This window comes from Neohortaea acidophila (assembly GCF_010093505.1).
Source record: "Neohortaea acidophila strain CBS 113389 unplaced genomic scaffold BDY17scaffold_1, whole genome shotgun sequence".
NCBI lineage: Eukaryota > Fungi > Ascomycota > Dothideomycetes > Mycosphaerellales > Teratosphaeriaceae > Neohortaea > Neohortaea acidophila.
The window spans coordinates 1,267,638-1,281,830 of record NW_022985510.1 but is presented as its reverse complement, the minus strand read 5'-3'; the positions used below and the strand labels follow the sequence as shown (position 1 = coordinate 1,281,830).

The 14,193-nt window shown below is 55.4% G+C and overlaps 7 protein-coding genes across 7 annotated transcripts; 4 read left to right on the top strand and 3 right to left on the bottom strand.

Annotated features, from left to right (window-relative positions):
- Positions 1-6: 6 nt before the first annotated feature.
- On the top strand, positions 7-1,035 carry BDY17DRAFT_289195 (uncharacterized protein). Its single transcript, XM_033732320.1, has one exon. The coding sequence runs from the start codon at positions 20-22 to the stop codon at positions 902-904; it is 885 nt and encodes a 294-aa protein (XP_033594129.1). The 5' UTR covers positions 7-19; the 3' UTR covers positions 905-1,035.
- BDY17DRAFT_289194 (uncharacterized protein) lies at positions 1,036-2,314 on the top strand. Its single transcript, XM_033732319.1, has one exon. It carries the CDS (start codon positions 1,327-1,329, stop codon positions 2,209-2,211), a length of 885 nt encoding a protein of 294 aa, XP_033594128.1. The 5' UTR covers positions 1,036-1,326; the 3' UTR covers positions 2,212-2,314.
- Positions 2,315-2,527: 213 nt separating this feature from the next.
- On the top strand, positions 2,528-3,430 carry BDY17DRAFT_306929 (uncharacterized protein; the record flags this gene model as incomplete). Its single annotated transcript, XM_033735073.1, has 1 exon — positions 2,528-3,430. One exon carries the CDS (start codon positions 2,528-2,530, stop codon positions 3,428-3,430), a length of 903 nt encoding a protein of 300 aa, XP_033594127.1.
- Positions 3,431-3,884: 454 nt separating this feature from the next.
- Positions 3,885-5,424, top strand: BDY17DRAFT_289189 (protein arginine N-methyltransferase). The gene is made up of 6 exons (XM_033732318.1): positions 3,885-4,035; positions 4,095-4,108; positions 4,166-4,185; positions 4,246-4,355; positions 4,443-4,780; positions 4,833-5,424. The coding sequence occupies exons 1-6, from the start codon at positions 3,947-3,949 to the stop codon at positions 5,309-5,311; spliced, it is 1,050 nt and encodes a 349-aa protein (XP_033594126.1). The 5' UTR covers positions 3,885-3,946; the 3' UTR covers positions 5,312-5,424.
- On the bottom strand, positions 5,425-7,396 carry BDY17DRAFT_289188 (Alpha/Beta hydrolase protein). The gene has a single exon (XM_033732317.1). The coding sequence runs from the start codon at positions 7,126-7,128 to the stop codon at positions 5,572-5,574; it is 1,557 nt and encodes a 518-aa protein (XP_033594125.1). The 5' UTR covers positions 7,129-7,396; the 3' UTR covers positions 5,425-5,571.
- Positions 7,397-7,497: 101 nt separating this feature from the next.
- On the bottom strand, positions 7,498-9,719 carry BDY17DRAFT_274365 (permease of the major facilitator superfamily; the record flags this gene model as incomplete). Its single annotated transcript, XM_033731979.1, has 5 exons — positions 7,498-9,034; positions 9,087-9,135; positions 9,191-9,350; positions 9,412-9,568; positions 9,647-9,719. 5 exons carry the CDS (start codon positions 9,717-9,719, stop codon positions 7,734-7,736), a joined length of 1,740 nt encoding a protein of 579 aa, XP_033594124.1. The 3' UTR covers positions 7,498-7,733.
- Positions 9,720-10,454: 735 nt separating this feature from the next.
- On the bottom strand, positions 10,455-14,019 carry BDY17DRAFT_289183 (Na(+)/Li(+)-exporting P-type ATPase). Its single transcript, XM_033732316.1, has 2 exons — positions 10,951-14,019; positions 10,455-10,897 (listed from the first exon to the last, which is right to left on the bottom strand). The coding sequence occupies exons 1-2, from the start codon at positions 13,862-13,864 to the stop codon at positions 10,635-10,637; spliced, it is 3,177 nt and encodes a 1,058-aa protein (XP_033594123.1). The 5' UTR covers positions 13,865-14,019; the 3' UTR covers positions 10,455-10,634.
- Between the last annotated feature and the right edge of the window lie 174 nt (positions 14,020-14,193).

Sequence of the window (14,193 nt, the reverse complement as noted above, 5' to 3'; positions counted from 1 at the left end):
TTCCATCGCGCTATCGATCATGGACACAACATACACTGGTGACAACGCCGGCGCAGCTGGAACCATGCATATGCAATTGGAGGCAGCAGGGGATGTGGTCCTGGTAGTCGGCGAACCTCCAGTCTACGCCATCATGGTGTCCTCTGACAGGCTGGCGCGCCTCTCTCCGGTCTTCGAAGCTATGCTGAGTCCTGTCTTCCGTGAACGCCTTGCGGGCCAGCGCTCCCTCGAGCCGGAGGAGTTCTATCTGCGCGACGACGACGTGGACGCGATGCTCCACATCTGCCTCATGCTCTACAACCATCAACCCCAAAACCAGCCACTCAAGGGATCGGCCATCCACGGCTTGCTGAAAACGATGGAGAAATACCATTGCCGTGACGCTTTCGCGATGCAGGTGAACGACATGGTGCGCCATCAACTCGAGCAAGACACGCCGACCTGGGAGAGCGCGATTCTCAACACCGCCATCGCCTACCTGGCCGACGACGTGGCGCAATTCAAAGCACACACCAGCCGCCTCATCACCGCCTTCACCATCAAGTTCCTGTCCACGCGCGAGTTCGAAGGCGGCGACACGCTCCCGCTCGACGCGCTAATCGTCATGTTCGACAAGCGCCAGATCGCCAGGAGGATGATCTTGCACAAGTTGCCGAGGGCGTGCGTCAACGATGGCTCGACGCTGGAAGGGGTGTGTGGGGGCCAGGTCGAGTTGAGAATCATCGACCAGTCTAACAACATCGATGAGGTGTTTCGGGCCATGGAGGTTATGCCTGCGCAGTCGCATGTCGGCGCGCTGTACCCTGAGGTCAAGCAGGAGTGCAGTGGGCTGTGCCTCAAGTGCGTCAAACAAGGCTTGATCATCAGGAAGGGGGAAACGTGTGGGAGCTGCCCCGGGGATTGAGACTTTCGACTGTTGTGCGGAGGGAGGGCTGGTCTTGAAGTGAACGCGGAGAAAGGACGTGAGTGAGGCGAGGTAGGGAGCTGCCCGGAATTCTATCACGTGAAATCAACTTCTTTCATGTGACTCTCACCTTCTCCAACTCAGCCCGTTCTTTCCTCTTCAACCAACTCAGCCCGCACCTTCCTCTCCATCCAACTCCGCCCATTCTTTCCTCCTCAACCAAAACTTTGCATCTTCCATGCAGATTTTGCACGTCTCCGCAATACAAATCTCCTGCGAATGTCACCGCAGACGTAGTTTCTAGCCTTCGATTTCTACGGCGTTAAAACCACGGCCTTCACTGCGATACCTGCCATCTCCACGAGTCCATGAACGGTTCTTCTTGCCAGCTTATCCATCACTGAACGCAAACACTACCGACCATGAGCGCAACAAGCCTGGAAAAGCAAGGGAACGACGACAAACCTGAGCCGGAAAGCGTGCAACTCGACGAGCAAGGCGATGTGGTGCTCATTGTGGGTAGCCCGGCAACCCACAAGATTACAGTGTCATCCGTCATGCTGGCGCTCGCTTCTCCAGTCTTCAAAGCAATGTTAGGCAGCAGCAAGTTCAGAGAGGGTCAGGGGGCGAGGAGTGCACTTGAGCCTATGGAAGTCTTCTTGCTGGAGGACGATGCGGAGGCGATGCTCAACATATGCCGCCTGCTCTATCACCAAGGCCAGATATCGCGTGGCATGAAGCTTTATCACCTGCTGCAGACCATGGATAAGTATCAATGCCTCGAGACATTCGCGATACCGGTGGACGCAATGGTACGCCGCGAACTCGAAGAACCTATTGGCGACTGGGAGGAGACAATCTTCTTCGCAGCTATCGCATATCTTGCAAACGATGCAGAAAAATTCAAAAAGATGACGAGCATGCTCATCACGGACTACAGTCGCGACTTTTCTGACGTCCACACTTCCCTCGGCGGCGAGACGCTGCCTCTCAATGCTCTCCTCACTATGTCCGAAATCCGTCAAAGCACTCAATGGAGTATTTTGGTCGTGTTCCCGACGGCATGCGAGAAAGATCATTCAACCCCGGAGTGCATCATTGGGTTTCAGAGGTGGCGAAGGTGGCTTGCAGACTGCCAAACGGTCAAAGACTTTCTTGACATTGTCGGGTCCAAGACACAGAAGAAGGGGGTGGAGACATTCAGGCAGGACGTTGAGATAGACTGCTCAGGGCTATGCCTCAAGTGTGTAAAAGAAGGTCTTATGCACCACGAGTGTGAAACACCGGGGAAAGACGGGCACAGGTAGTCAGGCTCTCAGCTGCGTTACCGAGGGGGTTTCTCGAGTCAATAGAACATGGAGAAATGTTCAGGTGAAGCAAAGTGGGTGAACTTTCCATAGTTCCTTCACGTGAAATCTTCCTCTTTCACGTGATTCTTCCATCTCTTTCTCCCACGTGAGTCTTAGCATCTCACTTCTGCCGAGCCTCACAACTTCCAACTTCACAGTGACCACGGTTGCGCATCGTCTTTCCAACTTCACAGTGACCACGGTTGCGCATCGTCTTTCAACAAGTGCGCTCGACCTCCACCCTACGGTCACCTCATCACCACCTGCCTCAAGCATGGCTTCAACCGCAGCCCGCGCTGAAGAAACGGCAGTCGAGGCAGAAAGTGAACATGTCTCACTCGACGCTCAGGGCGATACGGTGTTGGTCGTTGGAAATTACAGAATCAAGGTCTTTTCCACCATGCTCGCGCTCGTTTCTCCAGTGTTCCGAGCCATGCTCGGGCCCCATTTTCGAGAAGGGTCTCAGTCGCGGAACGCCGCCAATCCGCTGGAAGTTCACCTGCCAGAGGATGAACCCGACGCAACACTCATCATGTGTCACCTGATCTATCATAAAAAAGGCAAAGAAGTCTTCTCAGACTGTACGCTACTTCCTGAGAAGCTGTACCGCTTGCTGAAAGTGATCGACAAATACCAATGCCTGGAATCGCTGTGGTTGTCGGTACGCGCACTGGTGTCGGCCGAGCTCGCCCGAGATGCCACTTTCTGGGAGACCTCGATACTACACGTTGCTATCGCCTACCTTGTGGATGATGCATGGAACTTCAAGCTTGCCACAAAGTATCTCGTTACTCAATTCGAAGGTACAGCGATGTTCTCCGAGGTCCAGAAATACGAGGGCGGCGACATTATTCCTCTCAATGCGCTGCTTGCCATGAGTGAGATCCGACAAAGCGCCAGACACGAGCTTTCGAAAGGGCTTTCGAGATTTGCGGATTACAAGCGACGACGGATGAGCGACTTTGGAACGGACGCGCTTGAGAAATGGAGTGGGCTTGGCGGCGAATCGCTGAATTTCACCATGAGTGTGCTGGAAACTTACGAAACGATCCCTGCGATATCAAACGTAGCAATAAAGGTCGACGAGCTGTGCGGTGGGCTGTGCTTGAAGTGCGTGAAGCAGGGACTGGTCGACATCAGTTCGGGAATGTGCAAGAACGGCCATGAGGAAGGCTAACGAGCTGCTCAGGGCTTGATCAAATGGCAGAGACGCGACTTTTAATGGGAAAGAAAGCACATCGGATGGTCAGATGGATTGCGCTGTATCGGTTCTGCGCCTGCCCTAGTATACGCGCTGCCTGTGGCCGCAACGAGATTACATCGACGAGTCGCAAGGCTGTGCAACCGCAGCTCGAAGGATCGGAGGCATGCGATAGGCATCTACGGGCAAAGCGGGTGAGAAAGCAGCTTGAGATTCATACCAAGACTCATCATATGAGAAGAGTGTCCAATGCAGACATTGTCTCCTTCTTTCAAGTCAAATTGCATGAAATGTGCCGAGACGTGAAGTGGATTTCCTCCCTCGCGTCGCAGATAGAGTTCCTCCTAGCGGGGCCCACCGCATGCGGCTCTGCGAAGTGCTCCGCGAGCCTAAAAGCTAAAAACTGGTGAAGCAAAGTATTTCTTGTCCAGCACCACCTCCCACTTCCACCTCACCCTACCCTTCCCATCTCCCCTCCCTTCGCTCTCTAAGATGGCGAACACAATCGCAGAGCAGCCCAATCTCAAGGCGCATGACCACATGGAGGGCTTGTCGCACAGCGAGGTGCATTACTTCAACAGGTACGCCGAGAAGAAATGCCGTGAGCCTTGCGCCGATGCGATAGCTAACGAGATTACAGTTACAATCACCATGGTGAGTGACGGCAGTCTCTTCTACCCCATCGCCGATACTAATCCCGTCCGACACAAGGCATCCACGAGGAAATGTTGGTCAGTATCCATCCATCTCCCACCGCATCATTGACTCTCGTTTGCTAACCCACCATACAGAAAGATGAAGTGCGCACCAAGTCCTACCGCGACGCCATCTACAACAACAAGCACCTGTTCAAGGACAAGGTGGTGCTGGACGTCGGATGCGGCACATCCATCCTCAGCATGTACATACTCTTCCTCACTCTGCATGCACTCTGGCTCGGTCTAGCTGCGCTCAAAGAATTCTGCTGACCATCGTACTCTCTCCACAGGTTCGCCGTCAAAGCCGGAGCGAAGCACGTTATCGGCGTGGACATGAGCACCATCATCACCAAGGCGAAAGAGATTGTGGCGGCCAATGGCATGTCGGATAAGATTACACTGCTGCAAGGCAAGATGGAAGACGTGGTACTGCCGTTCCCGGAGGTTGATATCATCATCTCCGAGTGGATGGGATACTTTTTGCTGTACGAGAGCATGTTGGACACCGTTCTGTGGGCTCGGGACAGATACCTTCGCAAAGACGGAAAGGGCCTTATCTTCCCCGACAAGGCCACCATTTTCATGGCCGGCATTGAAGACGGAGATTACAAGGATGAGAAGATTGGCTGTAAGCCGTGCCTCGTACTCTCCGCACCTTGATCATCACTGACAACCCGCAGTCTGGGACAACGTCTACGGCTTCGACTACACTCCCCTCAAAGTGACCGCCCTCACCGAACCCCTCGTCGATACCGTCGAGCTCAAAGCCGTGGTGACCGACCCCTCCGCTGTCCTCACCCTCGACCTCTACACCTGCACCACCGACGACCTCAACTTCCGCCTGCCCTTCTCCCTCTCCATCCGCCGCACAGACTACATCCACGCCCTCATCTCGTGGTTCGACATCGAGTTCTCCGCCTGCCACAAGCCCGTCCGCTTCTCCACCGGCCCGCACACAAAGTACACCCACTGGAAGCAGACCGTCTTCTACCTCGCCGACGTGCTGACCGTCGAGGAGGGCGAGACGGTGGAGGGTGCGCTGGCGTGCAGACCGAACGACAACAATCGCCGGGATTTGGATATTGTGATTGACTACACCACTTCGCCGAGTGATCAGAGCAGAACGGCGACTGGACATTGCGAGTACAAGATGTGCTAGTAGGGAGGGACAGCGTGACGACGTTATGACCCCGGCGTTTGTTAGTGTAGACCATCCACCTGGCTCGCAGCTTTGGCTTCGCAGAGCATGTAGAAATAATTCAAAAGGGATTTCATTCTGATAAGCCACTCGTCCTGCTTCTGCTGTAGTTCGCGATGCTAGCGATGTATCTTCTTTGCTCGACCTCTTGTCTTGTGCCAACGCTCAAACGCTCCAGAAACTGGCAAACAACCATCACTTCCCCAAACCAATGCCGCCCTTCATCTAACAACCTGCACACTTCCCCTGGGAGCAGCCGTCGGCCAGCCCTTGGTCGTCTCCCTCTCAATCGGCGGCCTCTGCCCAGGCCCAGCTCCAGCCCCACGTCCCTTATCCGACCAAAACACCCTCCTCATCTCCTTGCAAGCGCGCAAATAATGCTCGCGCACGCCCGGCGTCGGCTTCCACGGATTCGGCGCCTTGTCCCAGCCGTGCGGCACCTCCTCAATCATCTTGTACACCACGTGCTTGTCGATCTCCGGCTGCGTGAGGCGCTCGGCGAATGCCCTGCCTTCGTCGAGCAGCATGTCCCACTCGCAGGTGTGCATGATGATTTCGTGCGGGAGGGCGTTGGCTAGCAGGCCGGTGGGCGCCACGCCTGGGCTCAGGTAGGGGGATTGCAGTGCGATGGTGTTGGGGGGGTGTAGATAGCTGTCGTCGAAGAGGTCGGTGAAGAGCGCGGGAAGTTCTTGATCGGCGCGGGCGGAGGTTGCGCGGCGCTGGGCGCGCGAGCGCGTGTAGTCTACTGGCGGGTACCAGGGGACTATCATGCGGATTTTGACGTCCGAGAGGCCTGGGGTGGCGGTGACGGTTGGCGTGAGGTGGAGTTTGGTTTGGCTGGTGGCGGTGAGGGCGTGGTCTTGGGTTGTTGATTGTGGGGGTGGGGCGTCGGCGTCGACTAGTCTTGTGGTGGAGTTGGATCCTGATGCCATGTAGCCGTCGAGGGTGGGTGCTGCGCCTTGGATGGCGCGCTCTGTCTTTTGGCGGGCGGTCGGCGAGACGTCTGGGACTTCGTCGCGGGGAAAGTTGTTCTGCTCATCATGGAGGCGTAGGGGCACGGTGAAGCACATGTTGGCGCCGGACGAGAAGCCGGAAAGGGCAATCTTGTCCTTATCGATGCCGAGCTCTTGTGCATGCTTGTGCAGGTAGGCTACCGCGTCCACTCCGTCTTCCACGGCTGTGGGAAAGGGGTGTTCGGGGGCGAGGCGGTAGTCGACGCTCACCACCACGGCGTGACACTCGTTTACCACCGTGGTACACCATCGGGCGTCGTCATCTGCCGATCCGAGAGTGAACCCGCCGCCATGGAAGTTGACGACAACAGGATACCCGCCCCAGCGTTTCATCGTCGTACTCATCCTGCGTATCGACGATCCCATATCGTCCAACACCACACTGAGCCTCCGACTCTTCCGCCTGGCCAACGGATCCTCGCTCCCATCACTCGTCCCACTTTCCACCGGCTCGAGGTCCTCGCTAGCCTTATCAATCCACAACCGCCGCTGAGCAAAGTAGTCTCGCGGCGTGTAAAAATAAAGGACGATCTTGCCGGGCTTGCCGCTAATGGTGCTGGGGATCTCGCGGTAGAAGTTGGGTTTCGGCGGGCGCGGTGAGGCGAATTTGTGGAAGAACATGCCCAGGCGCATAAGCACGCGCCAGAAGACGGCTTGCATGTGGAGGATCCATCGCGGGCGGCCCTGGCGGGTTTGGTAGATGGTCATGCGGCGGGGGCGTGAGGGGTGCGGAGGCTCCGGGTCGTCTTCGGGGCGGGTGTACATGTTTGCGGAGGCAATGGATAAAGGAGGGTGAAGGAGGGTGGAAGGTTGAGTGGAGTGAGGGGTGAGGGGGAGTGTTGAGGCAATGGGTAGTTCAAGGATTGAAGGAGGACGGTATGACGCTAAATGGAGAGAAGAAGGCAACGATGAGGGCTTGGCCAAGGCATGGCAGTCACAAAGAGGATGAAGCTGTCACTAATCGAATAAACAACGTCTGCTCGATCCGCGCAATCCGCTGGGCGCAGGGCTGCAGCAACTGGTGACGTTGGCCAGACCCATCTCGGCCGAAGCTTCGCGCATCATCAATCTCGCCACGCGCGTTAGTCATCATTAAACACCAAGTCACGTGTGGTACGTGGTTCAGTTCTTGTTCGCTCCAATGATTTTCTTCGTTACGAATGCTATCAAGAATGCTCCCCAAAGACACACCGCTTGAACTACTCCACCATCCATGCGCGCCTGAACGCTCAGCAACATGCAGTCTTCAATGCAAAACGCCAAATGAATGCAAATCCCGCCTTGAAACCTTCCGAATAAACACCTTCGCATGAACCCATTAAGAGGTTGCCGTACTCCAATCAGCCGTCAGACGAATGCAGACGTAATGCTCAGGCGTCGCTGCCAAGCAACGGAGTCCTCTCGTTCCCAGTATTGTACCCGCTGTCAACGTCGTCCTGCACCCGGATCCTGACCACACTCGGCTTATGCCGTAGCCATTCTTGCTCTCTCGGTTCGTCCTGTCGGAACAAGCACGATGCCACGGGTCGGATCGTATGTTGTGGGCCGGCATGTTTCTGCTTGATCGATAGCGCTTGTATCGCTCCCACCACTGCCACCAGTGCACTCGCCCACCATGCCACGGCCGTCAGATCAATATTGATTCCCACGCCGTAGAGCAGACCGGCCACCGGAGAGGCGATAGTGCGACACGCTGCACCTGTGGAAGCGGCCAAACCGTTGATCTTGCCCAAGCAGCTTGGAGCTGGCGATGCTTCCTTGAGTAGGATCAAGAGCACTGGATATGCGAGGATGGAGAGGCAATTGCGGACCGTCAGACAGACATAGATGCCTGGGTACAGCAAGTTCGGCGGTAGGAGGACGAGCCATGGGACGATGAAGTAGGCGATGGGGTGCAGGGCCGTCACCACCATGAACACCTTCCAGACCCCCAGCCAGCTGGCGGCGAGCGGAAAGATGACTGCTTGCACGAAGAGGGCGATCACCCCGTTCATGGCCATGATGAAGCCGCAGTCTTTCACGCTGAGACCCAGGCCGCCCGCGAACGAGCCAGTCTCCGTAGCAGTGCCAGATGATAGGATTGATATCATCTCATTGCCCGCCGTGACACGGTCGTCTTGCAAGAAGATGGGCAGGAGGTGGTCGAAGGTCATGGAGTGGTAGGTGAAGATGCCCAACGCAATCGTAATCATAATCACCCGCTTGGTAAACACCTTCTGCGCGGCATCGCCGAACACACTCGAGGTCCTGCTCGTTCCGTCTGGGTTGACCTTCCATTCCTCTTCAACAACGTCTTCCTGGACGTCGTTGAATGTGCCGTAGCTCTCGTGAGTCAGATTGCCCCCAGGTGCCAGATCGCTGGGCTTCATCGTCATGGCGGACGAGTCTGCTCGCATGCGCTGCATATGTTCGATTTCTTGCGGCGTGGGGTTGCTCCCAGGCTGCAGCTGAGGATGGGTCTCTCCGAGGAAGAGGTATCCAGCGATGATCGAAATCAACATCAATACAATGCAGATGAGATTCGGTAAGAGGTAGGGGAACCGATCGAAAATGCCGTGAGGAGAGAAGTATTGAGGAAAGTTGTCGACCGGAGTGGCGAAGAATCCTCCGATACACGGCCCTAGAATCGTTCCGACGGACCAGACAAAAGGCATGACGGCATATGCTTTTGCTATTGAGAGTCAGTCTTGCCATTAATCGACAAAGTAGATATGGATGCTTACGCTCGTGCTTCGGATTGGAGACGAGTTCGCCCACCATTGTCTGAATGACCTGTGTTGCAGGTCAATACCAAGTCAACTCAACATCAGAGATTGTCGTGACTTACCCCAATGTTGCCATTTAATGCACCACCAAGGAAGCGCCCAAACAGCGCAACCCAGAAGTTTTCAGCAAACCCAACGACAAGGAGGGAGATGACGGTACCGAGACATCCCATCAACAGAACCGGCTTGCGCCCTACTCTATCAGACAAGGCGCCCCAGAACCTGCAGCAACAATGTTAATACAGTGAGAGTAGTAAGCAGACGTCATCAGCAAGCAACGTACATCCCCGTAATCGACTCGGCCAAGGCGAACGCCGAGACGAGCAGGCCGGCGTAGAAGGAGGCATTGCTTCGGTTGCCGACGTGGAAGTGGAGGACGAGCTTCCAGGCGTATGGGAGGATGGAAGTGAGGGCGATCGGCTCTGCGACGCGGACGAGAGCTGGTGGAGACAAGCGTTAGTCGGGGTGTCGCAGACTCACAGGCGTGATGGGGGAAGAACACTCACCAGAACACTCACCAAGGAGGAAGAGTTGTGTGGCGGGAAACTTGTTGGGGTCGCGGGGTGGGAGTCTTTGGTGTGTAAGTAACATGTTGTGGGGGACCGAGTCCTCTCTTACGTCTGCCCTCCGACTCCTGCAATCTGCTGCACGTCCCTCTCTATCTACAGTGGTTGTTGTTGTGGCGTGGGGTTGTGCTTTTGCCTCGTGACGATATTGAAATCCTCTAGCCCAGCTCTGCTGAAGTGTAGGTGATGGCGATAGTTGTTGAGAGGTGGTTGAATGGTAAAGACCGAAAAAGGAAGAAGTTGATGATTAGAGGAAAAAGAAGGAAAGAGCGAAAGAGAAGACGAAGCGCGGCAATCACCCATATACGAGCGTGACACTTGTGGGGATTGGCAAGTGGGCATGTGGAGAAGAGCAGCGCTATCACAAGACGCAGGATACAATGTACCAATTCGGGTTGGGGTACTGGTGCTTGGAGATGAAAATCCTGCACCCGCGCCGCCACCTCGGCCCAGCGTCTTTTCCCTCTACACTGTTGCTATTCTAAATAACAGAGAAAACAACTGCAAGTGACCTGCTGCCACTCTTCGACTTGCTGAGCTACTCCCAGCCTGACCGTAGCCTGCTATGGCGTGCGAATTGGTCCTTTGTCATCGGCGTCGACCGCCACCGAAGCTCGAGGGAATGTACCGCCGCTAGCGCCGTCATTTCCCCCGTTGATTCGCCCGATCCATGTCCTATCGGGCTTAGCCCCGGGAGCTCGCTGCTAGTGAAGAAATATTCCCACCTCACGTTCATTTTCCGATTGCCGGCGATATGTATCGTTTGTGCGAGCGGCGGTGCGGAGATTGCAGATGATCATCAGAGTTGGGGAAATCCCGCAACCCCGCACAGCTTGTTGGGTCATTATTGCTCTTATCTATGAATGCGATGATCGATTCGTCACACGCTTGCATAGTTACATATCCGCCGGAAGGCTTCCCCGGCCGCCAGACGACCAACTCAAGCCTTCTCCACATCGCTACTCTGTGTCGTCTGCGTCGAGTAGCTCGAGAAAGCGAGCGTCTGAGACGCATTCTCCCGTTTCTTCTTCTCCGCTCGACTCCTCAGCGTCCTTCGCTTAACCCATTTGTAAAACTCCACGCCCATGAAGAACAGCAGCGTCTCGATGAGCACAATTGACCATTCCCAGCTAATGCCGTCATGCTTGAACACCGTCGTGTTCAGTGTCGGGATATACAAGATTGGGAAGATTGTAACGAAGCCTGATTGTGGTGGTTAGTAGAAGTGACATGTCTTGCTCAACGGCAGTACTCACCAGCCATGATCGAGTAGAACAGGAACTTGTTCCTCCAGATATCGTGCATCCATTGCGTCAAGTACTTGGTCGACCCAGGCTGCATGCGGAAAAAGCTGCGTCGCGGATCCAAGCATTCCCACGCAAGGACGAGGGAAGACCAAGTCAAAAAGGCAAAAGCAGTGGCTCGAGCGCGGAACTCTTCCACACATCCTCCATCAATGCTGTCGTTACATCCGCGGGCGTCTCCGATGCCATAGCTGAAGCCATACAACACAAGCACAAAAGCTGCGAGACACAGTGCGCCCATCCAGACCCCATACACTACCATGTCGATAAGCAGCTCCCACGTGAAGATGCCTTGCTTCAAGCTCTGCGGCGGGCGCCGGAGGATGCCTGGCACGGCCACCTCGAATCCAAGGCCCATGTCGGGGATGGCGGATGTAACCATAATCACCCATAGAATCTCTACGGGGGAGATGGGGAACACGGACAGATTGTCGCGGTCCTTGAACGCCAATCCGACGAGCAGAGTGAGAGCCAGGGCCACGTTTTGCGCGAGCAAATGCAGTACGAACTTCTGGATGTTGTCGAATGTCCGGCGGCCTTCTTCAATGGCTGCGAGGATACTCGCAAAGTTGTCGTCGGTCAGGATAATGTCTGACGCATCTTTGGCGACATCCGACCCGGTCATGCCCATTGCGATGCCGACGTCGGCGCGCTTGAGGCTGGGGCTATCGTTGACTCCGTCTCCGGTCATGGCGCAGAATCGATCGCGGCGGTGCAGGGCTTCGATCATTCGCACCTTTGTTGTTGGTGTACATCGTGCTATCACGAGTGGTAAGATGGGTAGAGCATCAACCTCGTCATCGGTGAGGGCGTCGAATTGGGAAGCTGTCATGACCATGGCATCCTCCTTATCTTTGCTCACATGCTTCCGCTTCTCGGGGAGGATCCCAATCTGAGAAGCGATGGCAGCAGCTGTGCCGGGATGGTCGCCCGTCAGCATGTGCACTTCAATGCCGGCTTCGTGACACTGTCGCAGGGATGCGGCGGATTCTGGTCGTGGCGGATCGTACAGTCCAATCAGACCCCGGAAGACCAAGTTGCTTTCGATGGCGTTGCGGTCGATTTCTTCGCCCTCCCGGTACTCTTCCTCGTACGGTCTGCTAGCCAGTGCGAGGACTCTAAGCCCAAGCTTGGTCAGGCCTTCCACGTTGTTCATGACTTGACTGGCAAAGTCGTCATCGAGAGCGATGGGCTCCGCATTGCTCTCGGATACCCAGGAAGTGCAGGACCGAAGGACCTGTTCCACGGCCCCTTTGGTGAAGACGTACTTTTTCTCATCGTGCAGACCTCGATAAAGCACGCTCATTTTCTTGATGCTAGAGTCAAACGGGAACTCCATCAGCATTTTATAGTCTGGTGCTTTCCCGGCCGTCCGCCCTTCGACAGATGTGCGGCGGTCCCATCCTTGGAACCTGCAAGCGAACACCTGAATGGCGACTTCGGTGGGATCGCCACGAGCAAGCCACTCTCCTTCGGCGTTCTGATGCACATGGGCGAGGTTTGCCAACGATGCAACGCTGAGGTAGTCTCGGAAAGCCTTGTTGTCGCGTACCAATTCTGAATAAGTGGCTGGTTGTCCTCTTTCGTTCCCAGCCAAATCCTTGGGTGCCTCCGGGTGATAAGAGATCGCGCCTTTGGTAGGGTTGAACGCCTCGTCGGTCTCTCCAATAGTGTATGTACCTTTGGATGGTATCCAAGCCGATTGTGCCAGCATTTTGCCTTGAGTCAGAGTTCCGGTCTTGTCGCTGCAAATGTCCGTGACCGATCCAAGAGCCTCCAGGGATCGGAGATTGCGGACAATTACTCGCTTCTCCGCCATTCGCTGCGTTCCGGCAGCCATGGTAATAGTCAGGATGACTACCAGCGATGCCGGAATCATTGACAGAGCGGTGGCGACGGCGTAAACGATCACTTCCCGATCACCTTGGAAGTTGTTTGCGCCAAGCACAATGATGGCGCAGACCACGGCGATGAAAAACAGGAGTACAGCGAGTTGCGAAAGCTTCCTCTGTAGTGGAGTGCCAACGTTGACGCCGAGGAAGTTGCCGACGGCGTCGTACAAGGTGAGCACGACGGCTTGCATGTATCGATGCGGTCCGGTCGCGCCGTCGGGGTTCTTCTTCACGGCGCGGAACTTGCTGTCTTTCTTGCGCAGATTGGCAGCGATGGTTCCAATCTCCGTGTTCATGCCGGTGGCGAAACAAATGCCGCTTGCCCGACCTTTGGTGACTGTGGAAGAGCTAAAGGCAACATTCGTCCGGTCTCCCGCACCAAGGTTGGAGTCGAGGACTTGATCGGCGGTCTTCGTAACGGGTAACGATTCGCCGGTGAGTAGTGCTTCGTCGGTTTCAAAGTTGATCGCTTCGAATAGACGAACGTCGGCAGGGATCGTGTCTCCCGTCTTCATTTCGACCAAGTCGCCCGGGACGATCTCTTTCGTGGGAACGCTCATACTCTGACCGTCTCGGACGGCTGTTGCGGTAGGGGAGCTCAATGACTTCAGAGAGTTCATCGTTTTGGCAGCCTGGAATTCTTGGAAGAATCCAATGACTACGTTCAAAACGATCACGCCAGCAATCACACCGCCTTCGATGTATGATCCGATGCCGAAAGAGACGGCCATGGCCAGTATCAGGACCAACGTCATTGCATTGGCGATTTGTCGCACCAGAATCTTGACCGGATTGACGCCCGCGTCATCTCCAAGCTCGTTGTTGCCATGTATTCCAAGCCGGCGTTTGGCTTCTTCGGTGGTCAGACCATCGTCGGTATCGGCACCGAGTTCGTCCGCGACTTGGGACCAGGTGAGAGCGTGGGCGGGCGCGGTAAGGACATGTTCAGTCGTTTCCTGAATGGCGGGAGCCATGCTTGCCTGTCATGTAGATGTGTTCGTAAGTTCAGGTTTAGTGAGGGATAGCGCAAGTTCAGATCTTTCCAAGCGAATGACTAGAAGAGAATGTAGGAAAGATGACTGAGGTATACTTGATCACTCGGCACAGCATGTGGGACACCTTATCATATATGCATTCAAGCATTCAATCATGCCATTCATGACGTGGTACTGGTTGAGAGACTCAGCCTTAGCGCCAAGCCATACTCGGGGACCCTCTTGGCCCGTTGCGCGTGGCATAGTCGTGGGGGATGAAGGGGTGATAACTCGGCCTTGGACTCATGCGGTGTCGGACATCATGGCGC

What these genes read in the sequence shown, in the direction of transcription:
- BDY17DRAFT_289195 (XM_033732320.1), top strand. Translation starts at nt 20, where the DNA reads ATGGACACAACATACACTGGTGACAACGCCGGCGCAGCTGGAACCATG.
- BDY17DRAFT_289194 (XM_033732319.1), top strand. Translation starts at nt 1,327, where the DNA reads ATGAGCGCAACAAGCCTGGAAAAGCAAGGGAACGACGACAAACCTGAG.
- BDY17DRAFT_289189 (XM_033732318.1), top strand. Translation starts at nt 3,947, where the DNA reads ATGGCGAACACAATCGCAGAGCAGCCCAATCTCAAGGCGCATGACCAC. An exon ending in GGCACATCCATCCTCAGCAT is followed by an intron (nt 4,356 to 4,442) that starts GTACATACTCTT and finishes CTCTCTCCACAG; the next exon opens with GTTCGCCGTCAAAGCCGGAG. An exon ending in CAAGGATGAGAAGATTGGCT is followed by an intron (nt 4,781 to 4,832) that starts GTAAGCCGTGCC and finishes GACAACCCGCAG; the next exon opens with TCTGGGACAACGTCTACGGC.
- BDY17DRAFT_289188 (XM_033732317.1), bottom strand. Translation starts at nt 7,128, where the DNA reads ATGTACACCCGCCCCGAAGACGACCCGGAGCCTCCGCACCCCTCACGC.
- BDY17DRAFT_289183 (XM_033732316.1), bottom strand. Translation starts at nt 13,864, where the DNA reads ATGGCTCCCGCCATTCAGGAAACGACTGAACATGTCCTTACCGCGCCC. An exon ending in GTTCTACTCGATCATGGCTG is followed by an intron (nt 10,898 to 10,950) that starts GTGAGTACTGCC and finishes CACCACAATCAG; the next exon opens with GCTTCGTTACAATCTTCCCA.